Consider the following 22,943-nt stretch of genomic DNA (forward strand, 5'->3'; position numbering starts at 1 on the left):
AGGTTTTAAGGGATCGATGTTTGCCGTTCAAGGCTCTGAGAAACGTCCTGCGGGGTAGAGAAATGTGGCCTCCGTGGAATTTATGAGACCTTCTAGATGCACACCCTTAAAGCGCTTTGTGATCCCGCGCGCACATACACACGCCGCGGATCGTGGTTGCACACACCGATAAAAAGCTTTGTGATGTCATCGATCTGTTTGGCTCGTCTATCAATTTCTCCTCTCTGTCAATCTCATTCTCTTCCTGTCTTTTGTGCTGTCTGAAGATCTAATCATATTTTAGTGAAACGAAAACACTGGTTCTCTTCTTAAACCTGCTGAGGACTTCAAAAGTACTTTTTAAATCTATTATTTTTTATGTCATTTTATTTTTTTAATTGAATGCAGCATTACATTTTATAATATTTCAATGACGTTTCTGCAACACGTGGCATTTGTGGCATTGTTTTGCATTTGTAATCTTACAGATACAGTATATTGGATTTGATACCGTTTTAGAATTTAGGAGACACCTTTAAATGAGTATTTCATCCCAAAATGATATTTTTGTTATCATTCACTCACCCTCAAGTTAAAAAAGTTTGTTGTACTGCTGAACACACAAAAAATATTTTGGAAGAATGTTTGTAACAAGACTGTTCTGCAGCACTATTGACTACAATATTAGAAAAAAAATCTGCTATTGTAGTCAATCGTGTCCCAGAACTGTTTACTGTTAACTTTCTTTATTCTTTTGTGTAAAACATAGCGAATAAATGTATACCGGGTTGGATGAACTTGAGGTTGAGTAAATGATTACAGAACTCGTATTCTTTGATGAACGTTTCATTTAATTGCTTAATTACTTTCTGATTCCCCTGTAAGCTTTACAATATATATAGCAAACAAATAGTTTCTAAAATATTTTACTTTAAATTACTTTTATCAACAACCAGAAGAAAATAACCAACATTTGATTGCTTTAAAGATTTTATAGCTCAAGAGATTTGACGGAGATCTCAGTTGTTTGAATATACACTGCAAAAAAATACTTTTTTAGTTGGGACTTGTTTGCCAGTACAAATGTTCGAAAAAAAAATTAAATCAAGATACATTTTCTTGATGAGCAAAATGACCTAAGAAAATAAGTCTTGTTTTAAGACAAAAAAGACTAAATATCAATGAATATTATCTTAAAACAAACAAAAATAAATTACGGATGACCTTTTTCTTAGTCACTAAATTCAAGATTATGTTTCTTACCCCATTGGCAGATTTGTTTTCCCTTTTTTTGGCACAAATACACTAAAAAAATAATATTTTTGGTCGTAAAACATTTGTACTGGAAAACAAGACAAAAAATACTAAGTAAGAAAGTCATCGCAGTGTATCATTTTAGTTTCAAATTAAAGTTTCAATTTAGTCCCAGACACTCAACTTGAAATAGAAACAAATGAGAAAACTGTTCATATATTAATATTATTGAACACTGAAATAAATGTTGAAAGAATGGGTGTGTTAACTGGATTTGGGTAATTTGAATTTGATGAGAAAATTTTGACTTGATGTTGAAATCTTCAATAATATTGACTTTTGACTGCAGAATTTTCAAATCTGACCACAGTTTGTGTCATTGTTAAGAGCTTTAATTGAGACACTTGTGAGATTCTATGTCTTTTATCTTGTAGCTGAGATGCGGGAGATTCACGTTTCTATATGAGTTCCATTTAATTTGATTGATGTCTATAGGAGAAATATTTTCAATAATTTTGAATCCGTGTTTTTTATCTTTTCTGTATGTGTCAGTATTAGTTGAAATAAACATATTTTTAAAACACATTTCTCTCTAAATTTCGGATACATTTTTCATTTCTCTGCAAGGGCACATTACATTTTGTCTTCAAATCTGACTAAAGTGTGTTATCGTAATTGAGTTGCCTGCCTTACAGAGCGGTATAAAATGTTGCCTTGCTAGGTGTCAGTACAGAGCCATAAAGCAATACTTTACGTATCCATTCCTCGACTAAAGTCTGGACTCTGTGTTGAAGCTGAACCTGAGCATTTAGGGTGATCTGTTATTTAGCCAATGACAGCCATTGTGTGTGCGTGATAAAGAGATGGAGAAAGGGCGAAGAGGAAGAGATAAAGGAGGGGATCGTGTAGATCCAGCTCCCTGCTGAGACACCAATCCCTCTTTATGGCTCGTAAAGACGCCTTCTCACGGCAGAGCCCGATGTGCACGCGCGTGCAGACCCACACGCGACTGCCTTTGTGCCTGAGGAATGGGAGGGAATGAGAGATAGAAACTAGCTGGGAGAATAACCTGATTTTCACTCGCCGTTCTAGGACTCATCGTCAGTATATCTTCCCACCTCATTTCCCTGATCGACTGAAATCCCACACACACATGACAGAGGGAGAGGGGGGCTGTGTGATGAGATAGTTGGTATCTGGGGCCCTGAGGTGAGCAGAATGAGAGTTTGTCCTTTTTATTGGCTGTAATTAGGATGAGGTCATTATCATGCGCCAAAGGCCTTTCACTGCTGGGAGATCATAAAATGCCACCTGAGCGATTGATGCGAATCCTCTGCAGCCTTCCACACACACTGAAGAGATAAGGGGATGATGGGAAACGAAAATAAACGTGTGAGTGTGCGGGCATACATGTTGATATATGTGAACTGGAGATGAGCGATGGAAGAATAATGTGTTACAGAATGATCTAATACAACACTCTAATCCCATTTTCAGTGTAAAATGAATGCGTAATTACGTCTGTGACAGGTTTCATTCATCTGTTTTATTATGCAATATCAGAATAAAATTTGCCAGACAACACGTCTTCTAATTATACTGATGTAAATGTCAGAACATTTTTTGTAGTCTGACTCTCTCTCTCTCTCGCACTTTCTCTCCGTCTATCTATCCACAGTCGTTCACCTATTAGGTTTGCCGTGGCATCTAAAGAGGGATGAAGGAGAGCTCTATGAGAATGGGATGAGTAAAGATGACCAGCCTCTACCTGGAGCCGATTTCACCTTCACTCCCGTCCACCTGCCGGGATTCAACACGACGCAGCAAGGTGTGTGTGTTATTCAAGTCCTCTAACATAAGAATTCCATCTAGTGTCTCACCAGCTCAATAATTCATACACAGTTGCATAGATGTCAAGTCTTCGCATACAGCGAGAGCTAAGAACGTGCGAGCGTCTTCATTATCTGAGTTTGATTAGCATTTAATTAATGGCGGTAAACGACGGTAAATTACGCTCTCCCCGATGATCCCAGAGATCTTTGGGCCATTTAAAAAAAAGGGTGAGATGCGTTTCTAACCGTTTTGAGGCCTGTTTGATGAGGTTTAAATAAAAGAAAGGGCTGCATTTGCCATTTAATAACATAAAAGAGTAAAAATCGTTATTTATCGACACTTTAACTAGGCCGGAATGCCAAAAGTAATTAGCGGAAAATTGGTACAACGTTTTATGAAGTGGTCATTTACGTAGTACGTACTTCAATAAAAATTGCTTTATAAATGTGTTTGTACGGCTTATGGTAATAAATTTTGCCGCATTCTTAATGCCCTCTCATCTTTTTTTACATCAGTGTCGTGGTTAAAATCTAATCGAATTTATTCTAAGTAATTCAATTATTTAATAATTCTAAATAATTTGTTGATGCGTATGTGTTTAAAGACAATATTTTTTACTTAAAAATAAAAAAGTTAAAATAGTCAAAATCAATGTTATTTTAAGAATAAAAGTACATTTTATACTTTCGGACCATTTACTCTATAGACTAGTTGTAAACTTTTACCCTATAGACCACCAGATGCAAGCACTTCCTGTTTCATTTTTATCTATTTTATTTTTAAATCTTACTAAATCGTAAAGATATAAAGAAACAGGAAGTTCTTCTGGACCAGCAGTGTTTTTTACGTTTACTGAAGTGGTCTATTGGGGAAATTTAGCCCTATTGTACCTTATTTGTCTCTTTTCCGCCATCCTCATGTCTTCATGTTTCAAGGATGTTCCTCCAGGTGATAAGTGACTTACTCAAGGGCACAATGATGATAGTTCAGAGACTTTAAGCCAGCATTCTTTTGTTTTCTAGCCTAGATCTTTGACCACAAGTCTGCAAAGCTTCAGTTGACATCAATGCACAGGTGTGTTTGTTCTGCGAATGTTAATGTAAGTCTAGCGGGGATTTGGCGCACTGAAGTTGCGTGTTGCTGCACCAGGTGTCGTTTCATCGTTGCCATCACCCGAATTTGACTCCAGTCAGCAAAGCTCTTCAAAGAGTCCTGTAGACGATCGCTTGTGATTCACATCGACTGAACCTGTAAAAAATACATGATTCTTTCTGACACTATAGACGACGCAGAGGCGTCTGTGTTGATAGAATCACAAGTGAAATTCATCTAACAGCCCGGAGGCACAGTTCTTTTACTTTTTACATCTACAACCTTTCCGTGGCTGTCCGTCAGAGATCCCAAGCCTGGTTGCGTCATTTTCAGTCTAACCAACAACCAAAATCTGTATAAAAAATGAAGAATTGGTTCAAACGAAGTGGATGTTCTGACATGATTTACATGCTGTCAATTGGCTTAAATTTTCTATGGGATCTGATAAATATAGTAATACTTTAATATACCGTATGAGTCGTCTGTAATGCTTTTTTAGTGCTTGTGCAGTCTGTTTAATGCTTGAAAGTCTCTGTGTATATTTATTGTGATTTAAATGGAAAAGAGTGACCAGTTAAAATCCTTCTTATATGTACAAAAAAGTGTTCGCTTAATGATTATTATACTGTATAAAATATTGTATATGCTACATTAAACTATATAATTTGTTGTTTTTTAGATTTGTGTGAGTTTAGAGATTTAACAAAAGTATGTTTGTTGTTTTTTAGATTTGTGTGAGTTTAGAGATTTAACAAAAGTATGTTTGTTGGAGGTACAATAGAGCTGAACAAGTCAAAGAAAACAAATGTTATCTTGTTCGTTTGTTTCTCTTGACAGATAAAGAGGTGATTCAGCGAGGCAGGGTGATAGAGAGAGGAGAGGTGGCCGTCGGAACACAGCTGGTACAGGCCATTCCTCCTGGACTCTTCTGGAGGTTTCACATCACGGTTCACCACCCTGAGTATGTCAAGTTCAACATCTCGCTCACACGGGACGCCCTGCTGGGCATCTACGGCAGGAGGAATATACCACCTACTCATACACAGGTAACAACACAGAGAGATTCACATGACTGGTTATATTCTTTAAATATTTATTAACTTGTATTTGAAAATGTTATTGTGCATGCACTTGTGTTCAGGTTTGGCTTTACTAGTAAGGTCAGATTTATTTCGATTTGGAATTAAACGAGCATGTGGATACATTTAAAGTGGTCCTCACTATTTAAGGGTTAAGTTTACGGGGAGCAATAAGTGTAAAGAATAATATAAAAATTCTCATGTTAGTCAGTGATAAAATCTGATATGTGAGTTCTTATTACATGGCTCCTTTGAATGCTTTATTTTGATTGGCCATTCGTGACATTCCAAGGGTTGATATTTTCTAATAACAACCGCTCAAAACTAATAAAACCCTGTAACCCGGATGCTGCAAATCAGGGGCAGTTTAATATTACACAAAAAATAATTATAAGTATGTATTTAAATAACATATACAATATTATATTAAGAAATGATTAAACCAATTTGACTGCTGTTTCTTACTTTAAAACCAAAACTAAACGGCTTTTCCTCGCGGAAGGCATCCGGTAAAATTAGCTAATCAAATATTTCAAATTCACATTTTCCTTCCAGTTTTTTTCTCATGTGCCAAGTAGCCGTGTAATAAAAAATATAATGTACAAGCAGCCGGCTGTTATTGCGAAATAAGCCCCTCCACTTCGTGTGGGGTCCTGATCACACTGTCGGTGCTTATTTCTGTGATAACAACCGGCTGCTTGTAAATTATACTGCTTATTACACGGCTACTGTAATCCCTTACATAATAATATAGCCTTATAAGTATGTGTATGTATTTATGTTTATAGCTGTTCTTGTTAGGGCCACATTTTTTAAAATGCTCTCACAAATATACCAAAAAATGTCAAAAACAGACACAGTACACGTAAGGTCTCTTGAACCCTTTGAAAATGATTATACGTAAGCCAAATCATGTTTTGCCTTAGGTATGCTGATATTTCATGTTAGATTTAGGATTATAAAATATGATAAATATCACATAAAAACCATTGCATCCCATGAGATGATCTTACAAATATACACTACTGTTCAGAAGTTTAGGATCACTTGAGGGAATTGTTTCAAACCTTTTGAGCTGTAGTTGTATGCTGAAAGGTTTGAAATCAGTGTTGTAAATAAAAAATAAAATTAAGTGTGCAAACATATTTGTTTATTTCATTACAAAACTACAAACGCATTGATTTTAATCAATATGTCAACTTACTCATTGGACTATTAGTAGGCTGTTAAGTTCAGGTTATTGTTGGTTGGATAGGGTAATGGTTAGGATAATAAGGAACAGATTCACCAATAGTTTGCAGCAGCGCAAATGCCTCTCTTGGCGTAAAAAAACCCAGACTTTCAGTATTTACTAAAGAGACACATTGAAAATTTGTGCTGAAAAGCATGTCTTAAACCCTGCACTCATTTTTTACATAAAGTTTAGGTTTAGGGTAAGGTTAGGGGAAGGGCTTTAATGTCTCAGTAAGTTTCTTTTGAATAATTTTTTAAAATATAATGATTGACAACAATACTGAGGTGCAAATAGTAACGTTATCTGCCACTATTTAGACGTTCCAATAGCATCTAACTACTATTTCTACTTAATCCAAAGAAAATACAGCTATTTTTGGTCATTGTTAGTAGCATATCGCTAAGAAATACTGCTATTTTCACTTATTTCAAACAGAACCACCTGCTATTTAAACTTAGTGTAAGTAGCATCTATCGCTATTTACACTTAGCGCAAATAGCCAGTGCTATATTATATACTGTATAATGTGCATAGATTCAACTTAGTGTGGTAAACCAGCCCTTTATTCGTGTGTAAAGGTACTTCTGTATGTGTGAGTCTCAGATGGTGTCGTGATTGGTGTTGTTGGTAAAAGTTGTCTAAATGCATATTGTTATGACTGGCAGATGAAGAGGAGGATCGGCAGCGTATCTAATGAGGTGCTTCAGACGACCCCAACATGCTAATTACATCTCATTATTCAGGATATCTTCGAAGATTAACTGTTCACTTTGCTCTAGAAATTAGAGCCCGGTGTAATTCAATTTAAGGCATCTCGTTTGCGCCTCATTTGCATATGCGCTCACAAACGTAGGCGTAGGCAAAGCAAGAAGGGTGCTTAATTGTTCCAGCGTAATGAAAAGGCTTCCATTGTGTGTTTTTTCTCGCGCGCATTGGAATAGAGATGTTTACGTGCGAGTCTGCTTCGGCGTGTATGTGTTCCTGACAGATCGCTACTGCACAGACACTGTCAACTCCGATGCGGCTCCGGCGATCGTTCCTCGGTTTCTCCGGCTGTCATTAAAAGCAGTGGGGCTCTGGTGCGACTGCTGCCCTGCTGGCTCCTGCCTGTCAGAATAAGAGTCATTACAGTCGATGGGGCTTCAGCGGCTCCACAGTTTCCAGAGTGACTTCGGGGGTGGAGAGGGACTCATTATAGCCAGAGGGTTCTGTAGTGCCTTGGAGAACGCAGCTCATTGATGTTTCTGATGTTTGTAACAGCTCTGTCTAAACACCAGCATCCCCCCACCCCACAAAATTCAGACAGACACAGACACACAGTACGTGCATATCTTTTCCAGTTTCCTTGGAGATGGATGCTTTCCGGTTACATTGACACGGTAGTGTGGGGTTGATGAGACAGGCACTGAATGCAGATATACGGACTCGAACAGACGCAGATGGTGTGCTGTAAACTCCTGGATGCAAACATATTTCATATCTGCAGAGGGTCCAGATTTGTGCGATTTTAAGGGTGTCTGGCTGTGTTTGCTCGAACTGGAAGCTTGTTTTTATCATGTCGCAGTGCGCACAGGTGAACACTTCTAGTTTAGGCAGCTTTGATGGGTAACGGCGTCACAATGGGAGGTGAAATTACGAAGAGAAAGATATTTTTTATCTTTAGACGTCTACACATTTGGGCTCATTCTTTGGCTTCATTAGATGTGTAGTTATCATTACATAATTACTATCTTGTTTCAGCTGTAATCTGTAGCCTTTATTCATTATGAATAAATAAAAATCTCTTATTTAGCAAGTACATAAATACGATGGTTCAAAGCTGTCTTTTAAAATACAACTTTCACAGAAATTTCATTAATGGACATGTTTTAAAATACCTTTCCTGGGAAAATGTTACATTTTATATATACTCTATTATCTTATTTTTTGCAAGGTTGTGGGCGTTTTTTTATGTTTTATATTCATAGTGTTTTGGTATTGTAGGTATCAATATAATAGATAATATTATTTATGAGCCATAAATATAGCCTTTGTTGCTGATATGGCATTACATTTTCACAATGATATGCTTATAATAATGATTTATAATTTGAGCTGTCGGGTTAGGTTTCGTAAGAAGCGTTTCGTTTATTTATTTTTTTATGTTAATTTGGGTTTTTGCAATTTTGTTATATACTTTTGTCATTTTATTATTTTTTGTTCATTTTTATGTTGCTATTTAAGAATTTAGTTTAATTTAGTATAATTTTATTTTTTGTTTATTATTATAATTTTCGGCTAATTTTGAACTAACTTCAGTATATTATTTCTGTTTAAGTTTTTCCAATACGTTTTAGGTCAATATGTAATACGATATCAATGAAGAGAAATGTTTTCAAAGTTTTTATTTAAGTAAACTAAAATAACCTTGGTTTGATGAACTTAAAAAAGTAAGCTGCGATGTTTAAAACATGATGGCGATGTCGATAGAAAAGCAAACGTTAATGAATTGCAGTATTAAACTTGCTACTTTCTAAGTTCATACTGGAGTATTGCTTTAAAGCTGGTGTGTGGATATTCTAGCGCAATCTGGCTGCCGTCGCATCATCCAGGTGGATTCTGCACATTGGTGGTGGTTGAGGAGAGACCCCCTTTTCATGTAAAAGCACTTTGAGTGCCCAGGCAGAAAAGCGCTATATAAATGTAATGAATTATTATTATTATTATAACTTTAAATTCTCACAATTCATCACTGCACGCTGCTATGAGACAGTGCAGATGCTTTTCCAATACAGGTACAGTTGCTGCCATGTCAAAAAAGTGCACCAAAATGAAATTATAATCGAAAATATAAAGCGATAAAGAAAAGTGATGAATTATCGGAAGAACGAGTCAGTTTTGCATTGCAGACGAGTTGTTAAGATGTGTTACACTGGAGACGAGCCAACTATCGGCTCTTTTGCTAACACAAATTAGATTAGATACACAAAGTATCTAATGCTCTCCTTTTCTCTAGTTTGACTTTGTGAAGTTACTGGACGGGAGACAGCTGATAAAGCAAGATTCCCGGACTGCCAAAATCCCGAACTCTCCACCACGTAGTCTGCTCATGTCTGCCCTGCAGGAGACGGGCTTTGTGGAATACCTAGACGTTGGCACCTGGTACCTGGCCTTCTACAATGACGGCCGCAAGATGGAACAGGTGGTGGTGTACAGCACCCCCATAGGTAAGGCCGTGCTGGAGAGCGCAGCTGTTAAAGCTTATTTCATTATTTCCATTTTAATTGATTTTAATGGTTTTTCCTTTTAACATGAACATAAGGACTGCATAATGATTGCAGGTTTTTTTGGTTTAGGAAAAGGTTAGCTATAGATCCGCATATGACAGCAGTGTCATTGATATTTTTAAATGAATGTAAATGTGTTTGTTTGTTCAGAAACATTAGACGGTTGTTCCACTAACTGTAATGGGAATGGAGAGTGTGTCGCCGGACACTGTCATTGTTTCACCGGCTTCCTGGGCCCAGATTGTTCCAAAGGTATACAGCATAATAACAAACAGATGATCATAAAGTGATACAAAACAATTACATTTGCAAAATAATACGCATCACGGTCACACGATAATACACAGATTAACAAACGTAACACGTGCAATATTAATTCAGTCTTATAGTTTCACAACGTAACTAACAAACATAAGATCTGTCGGCATGATGTATGTTTGTGTGTTTCAGACTCTTGTCCAGTACTGTGTAGTGGTAATGGAGATTATGAAAAAGGCGTATGCGTGTGTCACACTGGCTGGAAGGGGGCGGAGTGTGAGGTGGAGGAAGGCCAGTGTATCGATCCCACCTGTTCCAACAACGGAGAATGTGTCAGCGGAGTCTGTGTTTGTGCTCCTGCGTTCAAGGGTGATAACTGTGAGCAAGGTACGAGTTTCACACACCAAGACTTAGAAAAGAAACACTTGCGTCCTCAGATATTTAATGTTTCTGTAAATGCCTGGCATTTGACACATTGGTTCAGAAACCCTTTTCCATCACACACACAAAACTCCTATAAAAAAGGTTTAGATGAAACGATTAGAAACACCAAACATTGTACACACGTAAATCTTTCATTAAAAAAAATAGTTTGGTGATGTGCTTCATTCGCCTATAGATAGAAAGATAAAGTTACAAGCAGAAATAGCCATTATCTACAAGACGACCATCACTAAGCGTAAGTGCTAGTGTGTCGAGCTCCTAGTCCATCTCCACAGCTTGTTTATGATGAATGTTCTGTAATTGGATTTTAAACACACTTTCTCCTCTAACCATTAAGCTGAAAATTCATTGCCGCAATTTCAGTGATAGAGAGAGAGACAGAGAGCGTGTGAGAGAGAGACTCAATTTAATCCCATGTAGATCCATCCACCAAATTAGCTTTTCCATCAAGCACCTTCTCCATCTACACACACACACCGAACATTGTTGCTTGTGTAATTGAAAGCTGCGTGTTTTTTTCAGAGTCTTTTTTAGTATGCATACCCACTGAATTTAGCGTGTCACTGAGTTTTAGTATTAGGTCCAAGCACGCTGCAGAACTGATAGAATACATGTTAACGTAATTCATCCATTATTTTGTATTCTTCTGCGTTTTAAGATTCTTCTTCTAAAACAAATCTCTTGGATTAATAAATGAATTAGTTTGGAAAAGCAAAATGTGTTCACCGTCTGCGACCTCTTAAATATCTGACAGCGGCACAGATGTGAAAGATCATCTTGAAAGGGTAGTTAACCCAAAATTCACCCTCTTGTCATTTTCAACATGTATGACTTTTTGAAGAACATTGGTAAGAGGGAACCGTCGATCCCCATTGACTTGGCTTTGTGTCCACACAATAGAAGTGAATGGGGACCAACGCTTTTGGTTACCGACATTCTTCAAAATATCTTTTTTAAGTCATACAAGTTGAATATGATAAGAATATTGAATATTATTTTTGGGTGAAATATGCCTTTAAAATATATGGTAATGAACATGAAGCTTATTATAACTATAGGGCTAGTGAATGATGTCATCATTTTATTGAGCATGTCTTTTATTTTCTTGTGTGTGTCTGTAGTGGATTGCGCAGACCCGTTGTGCTCAGGTCGAGGTGTGTGTGTGCGGGGCGAGTGTGTGTGTTCCGCAGGCTGGGGAGGTGAGAGCTGCGAGACACCACTTCCTGCCTGTAAAGAACAATGTTCAGGTCACGGGTCGTACCAAGCTCAGACAGGGGTGTGCGTGTGTGAAAAGGGCTGGTCCGGAGACGACTGCTCTGTGGGTGAGTTATCATTAACACATACTAATGTTCTGTGATAGGTTTGATGGGTGTTTGCTTGAGTCTTATGTCTGTTGAATGGTTGTTCAAGAATGAGTTAGATTTTCACTGCAAATAGTGATAAAATGTATAGCTTGAATACCTTTGGCTTATAGGGTCTTCCTAATGCATCATTTAAATGTTAAGTCTTCATGTTCTAGTTTTCTTTCCCGGCATATTCACTTAAGTCCTGTTATACATTGGTTCTTGAGTTGAAAGGATAGTAGTTTACGCCTAAATTACAATTCTGTCATCATTTACTCACCCTCATGTCATTCCAAACATGTATGCCCTTCTTCAGCAGAACACAAAAGAAGATATTTTGCTGGTGACCAATCTAATGCACCATTGACTGCCATTGTGTGGACCCAAATCCACTGAGACATTTCTCTGTTTTATACGACATGATCATGATAAAAAGATGACAGTTTTCTATTTTTGGTTGAACTGTCCCACGTTTGGGTTATATCAGTGCTTGATTTTATTTATTCATATATTTGTAATGTAATTCAGTTAAAGGTGCCTTTAGCAAAATCTAGAATTTCTTAAGTGGTCATTCCTCATTTTTCAAAACTCTGCCCTCCAAATACTGCACATGGACACAAACCAGCTCTTGGAGACCGTTATAATGAAAGAATGAGTAGAAATTCAGGTTTGCACTGACCTCTTGTGTGTACTATGGCTTTAGCTGTCAAACACAACAGCAGCAAAATAGTGTTTGCACACAACACACTGATGTTCCCTGCTTGCTATATATGTCAGAAAAAGTTCAGATCGTCTAAACAAACCAACGGACCACAGCCTGACGCATTTTCTGTTTGCAATGTAGAGTCTGTGGATGTTCGAGACGATGGATATCTCAAGGCGTATCATAGTCTTATGAGTAATGTTTTCGAATAAACCTTTCACTTTTACAAGAAAGCTGTTTTTTATTCTCTTTATGCATTCTGAGGCCGTGTTACATATGCACAAAGCCACTCCCCACTCATAATTCTACGTAGTCTCGATAGTGCTTTTTCGTCATTTAACGAATCAAAAGTTTCTAGTTTTAGATTGATTCAGTTAATATTGACCCCAAAAACTCCATATGTAGTTCCTCTCTTCTCTGAGAGAGTAAAACAGGGTTCTAGGTGCAATAGTATAGATCAGCCATTAATTGTAATGTGATATATATTGCAAAAAAAAGAAAGTACTTTCTTTAATAGGGAGAAATCTTCAGAAAACAGATTGGTTCTTATTGTCGGATTGATCTTGTAAATGAAAGCTGCAGGACTGTAGAATTTTGTTAAGGGTGTTTTATAAATGGGGAGGATAGTGCGGAAATGCGTCATATATATATATATATATATATATACACCAGTTTCCACATTTTCTGGTTAACTACGATGATGTTTAAATAAGAATACTGTTTTATTGCAGAGATACGACTACAGGATTTTGTAACACGGCGTATGGGCCACCGGCTAGAATAGGAAAGCATTTATTAAATATTACATGATCAAAATGCAATATTTATCAAAATGCATGAATATTACAGCTGGAAACTGCCCATTTCCGCAGCAGAGCGGTTAAGTTGATAATGTCTGTATTAATAAACATTTTGGCTTAATGGCCTTCCTGTCATTTCCAGACATTTATATCCCGTGTGTCATTGAGAAGGAGAAATCTTGTCCGACGTGCTTTATGGAACAGCAAAGATAATTTGTTTTGAGCGTTACGAGACACTCTTCCGAAAGAAAAGGAGCTGTCCAAACCGAGCGCTCAGTATTGCGGTTACAGAGGAAAAATGTGGCAGCTGGTTTTAAGCAACTTTTAAGATATGAAAAACTGTCGTCTCGCTTTGACCCGTCACTAATCCTGTAAGTAAGTGTGAAGACAGAGTCATCCTGTCTGAGGGCCAGAGAGCAGAGATATCCCCGTGGTTCAGGGATATCGTTTTTGTCATTAAACCGTGATAAACTCCATCTGAATTCAAAAGAACATCGTATCGCTTGGACTTTTGGTTCCCTAAAGAGTTAGATTGTAATAAAGCAGCCCATCGATACAGGCAGGACATACAGAGAGGATGTTACAATCGTTCATCACAATTAAAGAGATCCATTCTTGTAGGATTCTTGCTTTTGATTTTTACGTCAGAGTGGATGGTGGTGAAGTCAAGAGTAGATGGTGATAGATGACTCTCTCTGTTTTTCTTGCTCTCTCATTTATTCTAGAGATGTGCCCTCTCCCCTGCAGTGCCCACAGCGTCTGCGTTGCTGGGCGGTGCCAGTGCGAGGATGGGTGGGAGGGGCCCACCTGTGACAGACAGGCATGTCATCCAATCTGCGAAGAGCATGGAGAGTGCAGGGATGGGCAGTGTGTCTGTCAGCCGGGTTGGGAGGGAGAACACTGCACTATTGGTATGTATTTATATCGGTTATGAATGTATTCTCATGGACCTTTTTTGTGGTAAATGGATACACCGCCCAAAAACGTAAATGTTACAAATCTGTACACATTTCTTTGTTCTGTGAAATTTTTATTTTAATTAAAATTGTAATTTTGCTGTGAATTATTCCTGTAAGATTTTTGAGAAAATTAACTTTTTAAAATCATTTACCTGCCTAAACCTGTAAAACTTTCTTGTGCAGGACGCAAAAGAAGATATTTTGAAGAACGTTGGTAACCAAAAGACAATAGCCTCCATTGACCTCCATTGAGACATTTCTCAAAATATATTATTTTGTGTTCCAAAGAGCACAGAGGCATATACAGGTTGGAGTGAAATAGTCCTGTGATATAAATGAATATACAGATTCATGTCATGTTAGCCACCCTCCGTCATAGGGATGGTTTCAAAGGAAATATTTATTTTATTCGTGAATACTTTTGTTTGGATTGAATCTTAATTTATTTTACATGTGTCCGGTGGGCAATCCTGAGCTCATTCAGGCATACAAACATTTTATGGAGAGCGACAAAAATATGCTGCTCACAACAGATTAATTTTACTTTGCGATGTTTTTCTTGATGTGAATAGCCTTAATCCCCGTTTTTGGCACCGTTTCATTCTTGATGTTTACTCAACATTTTGTCAAAAGTCTTACAGTTGTCAAGGTTGATTAGCGTGTTAGCATAAAGAGCAACTTTGTTTTGACTGGCAGGCTTTTGAAACCATGCTTCAGACATTGTAAATATTACGTCTTGATGTTTCTTTGCAGATTCAGCCATTTTACAGCAGTCTATCGACAACCGACATTCATTTTTTATAAAACATGTAAATGAACTAACGCCGAACCCAAATGAACGCATCTGTTTTCATCTTGTACTGTAGATTATGTGTAAACTAAACATGTCTTTTCCTTTCTGCCTGTTTCTTGCCCCTCTTTCTTTCTCTCTCTCTCTCTCTCTCTCTCTCCCTCTCTCTCTCTCTCTCTCTCCCTTCCTCTCTATTTCTCTCTCTCCCTCCTCTAAGCCACAGCACAGTCTTTAATTGTAAAGCTCATGATGAGAACAGTCTGTGAAACTCAGGGGACACATATACGCTTAAGGCAGTAAATGACAGGGACACTTAAAAACAGACCCAGGCCAGATATTCTCTAAAGTATGTCTGCAATGTAATTTCTCCTCTTTATTCTTTCCCGTTCATTTCTTTCAGCTGCACATTACCTGGATCTCTTTGATAAAGGTAGGAACAAAAATGTATACGTGTGTCTGATAGAGAGAATGGAGGTATGAATGGTGACTTTGTGATGTCTTTATTTAAACTGTTTTATTCAAGGTTTGAAAAGGAAAAAATCTCAATTATGTTCAATCTCACTCCCTCTCAGACGCTTGTCCAGGTCTGTGTAACGGAAATGGACGCTGTACGCTGGAGCAGAGCGGTTGGCATTGTGTCTGCCAGGCGGGATGGAGCGGGCCAGGCTGTAACATCGTCATGGAAACCGAGTGCAATGACAGTAAAGATAATGACAACGGTAAAAGATGACAGACACGCGTAGGATGAATGATGCTTTACGTTTAAGAACACATACACACATGTACTGTTTCAAGGGTGACATTATTTATGTGGGTGAATGCTAAACTAAATCTGTCAAATGATAACACAATCCTTACATTTCAAGGGGTGTGTTTGCGTATGAGTGTGTGAACGTATATGAGGTTTCTGGGTTATTCTCGCCGAAACGTTCTCCTCTGGGAGGTTAAAAACACAGGTCCCCTTTAATGGAGCTAACAAATGAGATCACACTTTTACAGGCACACACAGAGCAAGGGCAAACTACATCAAGACTACATGTCTCTGCATGTTAAGCGTGTGCGTGTTTGTGTGTTTCAGACGGTCTCATGGACTGTGTCGACCCGGACTGTTGCGGTCAGCAGGTGTGTTTGAGCGCCCCGCTGTGCCAAGGGTCACCTGACCCCCGTGACATCATTCAGCAGAGCCCTGCCACTTTCGAGCCACGCCCTTTGCGTCAGTTTTTTGACCGCGTGCGGTTCCTTATCGGACGGGACTGCACACATATACTGCCGGGAGACTTGCCTTTTGATAGCAGGTGATAAAAAACACACACACACAGTTAATGCGGCCCTTACATACGGGTTTCTGCCGATCTCATATTAATCTTGAGTACCTATAGAGTATTATTGCATAGGTCGTATCTTCGAAGAGTATTTAATTTGATCACATTTATAAAAGATTGATACAGCTGTACGATTACTTCCAAAATCGTACGGTGCGTGCAGGGGGGAGGGGTAGGCTGAACTAAAGCACATTGTCAACAAAACACCGACATCAGTTTCCTCACCGCATGCGGTTCATGTCCGGAATCTTTTAGCACTGGGATGGCTTCATGTATCAGTTTCAAGCAATCTGCAAATCCAGCGTTATGTCCACTGTTTATAAATCATTCATCACCCAAATGCAGTGAACAAACAAACACCCGTTTCCACAGTAGCCGTAAACAGAGCACAAGAAGCAAAAACGTGAAGACATCTTAGTGTTGTGTCAGCCACCGTAGTGCTTCGAAAGGGGGGGTGGTTGCAATACGTGACCTCACCGCTAGATGCTGCTAAATTTCATACACAGGACCTTAAATTCTAGCTTTATTGTCATGATTGTCAGGTTTAGGTCCATATTTTGTGTTCATTTTAAAGTTTTACATATTTTTCAGTTGTTGATCTATGCTTACACGTCTTTGGTTGCTGTGTCTCCTCTTGCTGTTAATTCTGTAACGCTCCATTTCGTTGTTTTTAAGTACATGAGCAAATCTGTCATTTATTTTTATTCTGTTACGCTCCATCTCAGTGACCACGTTTACATGGACATCAGTTATCAAATTATTTGCCTTATTCTGAGTAAACTAATATTACGATAAACGTGTTAACATGTGTTGCTTTAAGAATATACCTTTCATGTTCCCATTTTACACGTTACACTACATAGTTCGATTAATGGCATATGTCATTACGTCCCGTTTGACATTCCATCCATACTTTCATGTATCAACAAACAGTTCGTCTTTGCCATGGTACTGCATTTAGTTTGGCTGTTTCAATTATTTTCTAGAATTGTTGGCATCTTTTTTCGCATTCGAACCAAAAATGTGCTTTCTTGCTTGTAGCCATATTGTTTGCTGTTAAACAAAATGGCTGTTCACTGCCGAACGTGTGTAATCTGTCGCAAAGTACCGCCAAAGTTCCTACGCGCTGGTATTAGTGCGATTATGGCGTGTACATGTCTATACTATTCATCGATAATGCGACTAACATAGTTAACTAAAAAACTAAATTAATTTGATTTGTTTTTACTACGATTGAGTTTAGACGGATTAAACTAACCAAAAAGCTCTGTTTAGATGGTCCATTCTTAATCCGAGTATTGTTTTATCGTGTTAATATCGGATTATTGTTTTTGAACACATGCTGTCTGTTGTTGAATTGATGGTAGTAAAATACCTTAATACATATGGGTCAGAGGGCACCATTTATCTCATTATTATTTCTTTAGTAATTGATCACACTAAATGCACAAGATCAATTGACAGACCCTGATACAGTAAACAATAACGTATGGCACTAAAGCAGAGTGTGTTACTGTATCTATACACAAATAAACCAACGTTTAATGAACGGTAAATAGGACTCTAATAAAATGATAGACAGCTAACTGCTGTGAACAGTGTGCCTGGCTCCCGAAATAATCTCCCTAAATGATTTTTGCCATCTAGCTTGAGGAAGTTTGCTATCGATTCAGGCATATATTGTATCTTTCTCTGATTACTGAAAAGAGACTGCTTCGATCTCTCCTGTTGGATCCTTGTTCTCACTCTATCCTGCTTGCTCTCCCTCACCTCTCTCCTATGTGTAGTCGAGTGTGTGTAATTCGAGGTCAGGTTTTGGCCTCCGACGGAACTCCTCTAGTCGGCGTGAACGTCACATTCCAGCATAACCCTGAATATGGATACACGCTTAGCCGACAGGACGGCAGGTAAAACAGACTTGAGCACCCCTGACATAGACACTATATGTATATGCTATTAGTTTCTATTTATAATATAAATATATTGCGTATTTTCATTGTTTTTTATTTGTTTTTAAAAGTAATATCAATGTGTAAATCTTTTCTAAATGTGTTTGTGTTTGTGTGTGTTTCCTCTAGCTTCGATCTTCTGGCAATGGGCGGAATCTCTGTCACTCTATTGTTCCAACGAGCCCCATTTTTGTCCCAGATTCGATCTGTCTGGCTTCCCTGGAACCAGTTCATCGTCCTGGACCGTGTGTTTATGGAACGAACTGAATCCAAACTGCCTGTCTGTGACCTGAAAAACCTGATTAGCCCACACGCCATCGTTCTCTCTGCCCCTCTGCCGCGATTCGCCGCCGACTGCGAAGACAGAGGGAGTGTCGTACCTGAGTTGCAGGTACTTGCCGCATCTTTTCTCAACAAACACAGGATGCATTCTCCATTTCTTCAAGAAGGACTATCTTAGTTCCAAAATACTGGAAGCTGCCCAGTTAAGCGCCCATTTTCTGGCATTTTAGACACACTCCAGACGCGGTGGGCTTTTCTGGAGTGTAAACGGAGAAATCTTGTTGTCCTACGGGATTCCACTATGTGTCCTTAATTGAGCTTGTTTAAATGCAATCCCAGAATGGATTGCAGTGAGCTCAGTGAAAGTGTTCATCCATGAGTCGAGTGAATGAGCGAATATAAACAGTATTTTATACGTTTTTGTTCTTGCCTTGTGTGTGTGTGTCCACTATGTTTTACTGTTTGTCACACAAAACCATTAAGAGATTGTCTGCCTATGTTTGGGTTGCTTCCTTGGGAGGTAGCTGCCAATATTAGCGGTATATAGAGAGACAGCTCGCTCAGTTTCAAAGCAAACCGCGTATTATTGTTCATGAGCTGTTTATTTGGCAACATTAAAGCCGTCATTGGCTGTGTTTTTGTTCTTTTCGAAAGTGCAAACTGTAAATGAAAGTACAATTAATTTCTCTCACAATCTGCTTTCACACTTCCCCCCTCCTTTTTCTAAATCATCCGCGTTTTTTTTCCTGCATTTCTCTCTCTTTCTCTCTCTAGGCGGTCCAAGAGGAGGTGGTTATCCCCGGTACAATTCTGAAGTTAAGCTACCTCTCTTCCAGAGCTCCGGGCTATCGCTCTCTCCTGAGGGTGGTTCTGACCCACTCCACCCTCCCGCCGGGCCTGGCCAAAGTCCATCTGTCTGTGGCAGTCCAGGGTCGACAGCTTCTCAAATCATTTCCTGCAGCTCCAAATCTCATATACGTTTTCTCCTGGAATAAGACCGACATCTATGGACAGCAGGTCACAGGGCTGGTGCAGACACAGGGTGAGGGTTTGTGTGTGTGTTGTGGCCATGTTTTTATTTCCCGGTGGGGACTTGGGGATTTGTGTCACCGTGGGGACCAAAATTGAGGTCTCCATGGGCAAAAAAGCTTATAAATCGTACAGAACAATATTTTCTTAAATCTAAAAATGCTATGAGTTTTCTATTATCTTTAGGCTTAGGGGTAGGGGATAAAATATGCAGTTAGTACAGTATAAAAATCATTTTGCCTATTTTTTCCCCCACGGGTGGAAAAAAACAGACATTTCGGTATGTGTGTGTGCGTGCGTTTGTATGTGTGTGTTGTTGGTGAAAGAGAGATAGATAGAGAGAGAGAGAGCGAGAGAGAGTGCAGTATTTTTTTGATAAAATATGTTCTAAATGGCCAGTTTGTATTTTTTGAAGGGTCTATTGACCGAAATGCAATATAATATACAGTACATGACTATGTCTTCAGCAGTGTATAAAGCTTTTACATAATGAATCGTTATGTTTAAATGACATCATAACGAGCTTTTTCTATTTACATTGGCCACGGGTCCCTTTTCTACTGTAGCCCTAAACCAGTTGTTCTTAACGGGGGAATGTGGCCCAAAAGGGGGCACCAGCTGATTTCCTCTCAAGATGACTTAGAATTTAAAATTAGGCATAGCATTGCAATACATTTAAAAACAACTTAAAGTTAAGATATTTTTTATCATTTGTCCATTTTCATATTGAATAAAGTCTTTCCAGTTAATGTTTAGCTCTGAAATATTTTACTGGGTAGAAATGTTGAGTTTTGTGAGCGGGAGAGTGGCATTTGATATTATTGAATACAGTGGGGGGGCCTGGAGTCTAAAAGGTTGAGAACCCCTGCCCTAGACGGACAAACTGCTCTATAACGCGCATTTCCTAAATAAGTTTTCTCCTTCTGCAAAGAAGCGAAAACATTACAACATCTTAGTCCTGTGTCAGCCAGTAGTGCTTCAAAAGGGAGGGGTGAGGGGTGGAGTGAGGCATCGGTTGCACTTCAAAACGTCACCATTAGATGGCCCTAAATTTAATACACTGGACCTTTAAAAAAATGAGGATACTGAGATAATCATAATTCTTCGGCACTTAAAATGTAACAAGAATTGAGTGTGAAGTATACATGTCTCCGGAGTGTTGTGTGAGTGCTGCAATGGCTCGTGTGAAAATATGAAGAAGACTTTATAGTGGATAGTGCTCCGATTTTAAGCCCTGCCCCCCTAAGATAACTCGGACAAACACATGGAGCTGTGTCAATTTGAAAGCATTGTCCCAAGAGGTTTTTCGCACATTTTGCACACACTCTCGTTGGGGAACATTCTATTGGGACTTAAATATATCATGGAGGGACAAATGAAGATTTTACAATAAATATGGTAGATAACAAGATTAATTTGGAAGTGAGGGTTTACAGATGTAGGTCAAAACTATAAGAGCTTCGGATTCTACAATGCTTCTCAGAGTTCAGTTCCCCGTGCAACTGATGCTCAGCTGGCATTGGCTCATCTGCATTTGAGGGAAGGGGCTTAGCGATAGGTCAATTATTCGTGTAACACAGCCGTACCTTTCACACAATTATACAGATTGCACATGAGCAGTCATGAAATTTAATCTACAGTACGTTATTATACCATACACTGGCTGAGGTTTCATTTGAATGTTTATTTGACTATATTGTTTCCAGTCTCTTGTCTCTCTCTATCCATTACATTGAGATCCATCACTATGACAGCAATCAGACACTGCAGAGAGCCAGAAAAATCAGTCAATGCTGGGCATTAGGATTGAAATAAACACTGTTTTTCAAGTGGTAATTTAAACGAATTAACCAATAACATTTGACTGCCATAATAAAGAAATGTGTGATGTAAATGTTGTTTATCGTTTTAGAAATGAATGTATCTGCACATTCATGTAGTGGTTGCCACATTTTGACGTAATAAGATAGTTACATACTAATACAAATTTTTGCATGACTCATGATCTCTGCCCTGCGAATAGGCAAATATAATATCAGTTAATAATTAATATCATTACTTTAACCATATTTTTGTTGGCTACAGCTCAAGCGTTGCTATTTTAAATGACCTAATTAAATTCACTGTAACATCACGACAACACTACTGTAACTGAAGCACAAATCATTTACCAGCATATACAGAAGCCGTTCTGCTCGCTTCTCACAAGTGTTCAGATCCTGAAACTCCCATTGAACAACACGGTAAAGGTTCTCGCACTCATAGAAAGGATTCAAGGAGTCCTGGAAATGATCATCAAGAAGTGATTGTGTGCCTTGTACAGGCTAAAACAATGAGCCGGCATGATAACATCAGTCTATATAGCATTGAGCCGCATTCAGATCTCACATTCACATCCCACACTGTGCCGCATTCATATATCACATCAAGCTTCTTTCTGATCTCACATTGAGGTGCATTCAGACCTCAAAGATGCTTTCGGGTTTTTCCAATGCGTTTGTACTGTATGATCTTTATACGGTAATCACAAAGAATGTAAAGGTCACCATTAATTTGGTTAAAAAACGTAACCCTGTATTTACATATGATTATATAGTGTCCTTGTTTGTTCCTTATTTTATAAGCAAAATACTTTTAAATGATGAATAATGTTGAAATATTTTCTAATGTAGCGCAATTGTCCTATTACGCAAATTGCTAATCTGCTGGGGTTTACTCGCTTAATGAGAGTAATTACTGGCCATACTGTGCACTTCTTGCAGTTGTTTAAAGAAAAATCTTTTACTCTGAAATGATTTTATAATTAAATATATGTTTGTTTATCCGATTATGGTTTGCCTGCTTTGGACTTTGATGGTAGTGATGCCTAATAGTTTCTAAAAGCCATAAAGTAATTTCTTCTCTTTTGTGTGTGTGTTTGTGTGTGGATTAATAACAGTCTCTGTTGGATACGAGTATGAATCCTGTCCAGACGTTGTGCTTTGGGAGAAGAGAGCCGCTCAGCTGCAGGGCTTTGAGCTGATGCCATCCAACCTGGGGGGATGGACACTGAATCAACACCACATCCTTAACCTGGAGAGTGGTGAGTCATTACATCTCACACACACATTACATTTTTCAAGAACTGTACTGGGTAACGTAACATTATTTTGTCCACTTCCCTCCTAAACTCAACCTCGTTTTGGTGACTGTGGTCAAAGATCAAATCTATCCACATAAATGTTATAGCTTCACGATCATTGTATCACAACCTTTTATTTACTGAATTGCTGACTGAAATGCAGTCTAAAAAATAGGCTTAGAACCCATGACCTTCAAAGTGTCAAC

The 22,943-nt window shown here is 38.4% G+C and overlaps 1 protein-coding gene across 2 annotated transcripts in view; it reads left to right on the top strand.

The window, feature by feature from the left end:
* tenm1 (teneurin transmembrane protein 1) overlaps positions 1 to 22,943 on the top strand; it is a 130,359-nt gene that overhangs the window by 72,339 nt on the left and 35,077 nt on the right. For both annotated transcript variants that reach the window (XM_056745641.1, XM_056745642.1), the window contains 14 exons: positions 2,912 to 3,061; positions 4,996 to 5,204; positions 9,467 to 9,677; positions 9,888 to 9,989; positions 10,188 to 10,382; positions 11,561 to 11,761; positions 14,011 to 14,196; positions 15,435 to 15,464; positions 15,607 to 15,753; positions 16,113 to 16,329; positions 18,144 to 18,263; positions 18,435 to 18,696; positions 19,362 to 19,629; positions 22,555 to 22,698. In XM_056745641.1, coding sequence (XP_056601619.1) covers positions 2,912 to 3,061; positions 4,996 to 5,204; positions 9,467 to 9,677; positions 9,888 to 9,989; positions 10,188 to 10,382; positions 11,561 to 11,761; positions 14,011 to 14,196; positions 15,435 to 15,464; positions 15,607 to 15,753; positions 16,113 to 16,329; positions 18,144 to 18,263; positions 18,435 to 18,696; positions 19,362 to 19,629; positions 22,555 to 22,698 — 2,442 coding nt within the window. The remainder of the gene's footprint in view (positions 1 to 2,911; positions 3,062 to 4,995; positions 5,205 to 9,466; positions 9,678 to 9,887; positions 9,990 to 10,187; positions 10,383 to 11,560; positions 11,762 to 14,010; positions 14,197 to 15,434; positions 15,465 to 15,606; positions 15,754 to 16,112; positions 16,330 to 18,143; positions 18,264 to 18,434; positions 18,697 to 19,361; positions 19,630 to 22,554; positions 22,699 to 22,943) is intronic.

The sequence above is a fragment of the Triplophysa dalaica genome, chromosome 4 (assembly GCF_015846415.1).
Source record: "Triplophysa dalaica isolate WHDGS20190420 chromosome 4, ASM1584641v1, whole genome shotgun sequence".
NCBI lineage: Eukaryota > Metazoa > Chordata > Actinopteri > Cypriniformes > Nemacheilidae > Triplophysa > Triplophysa dalaica.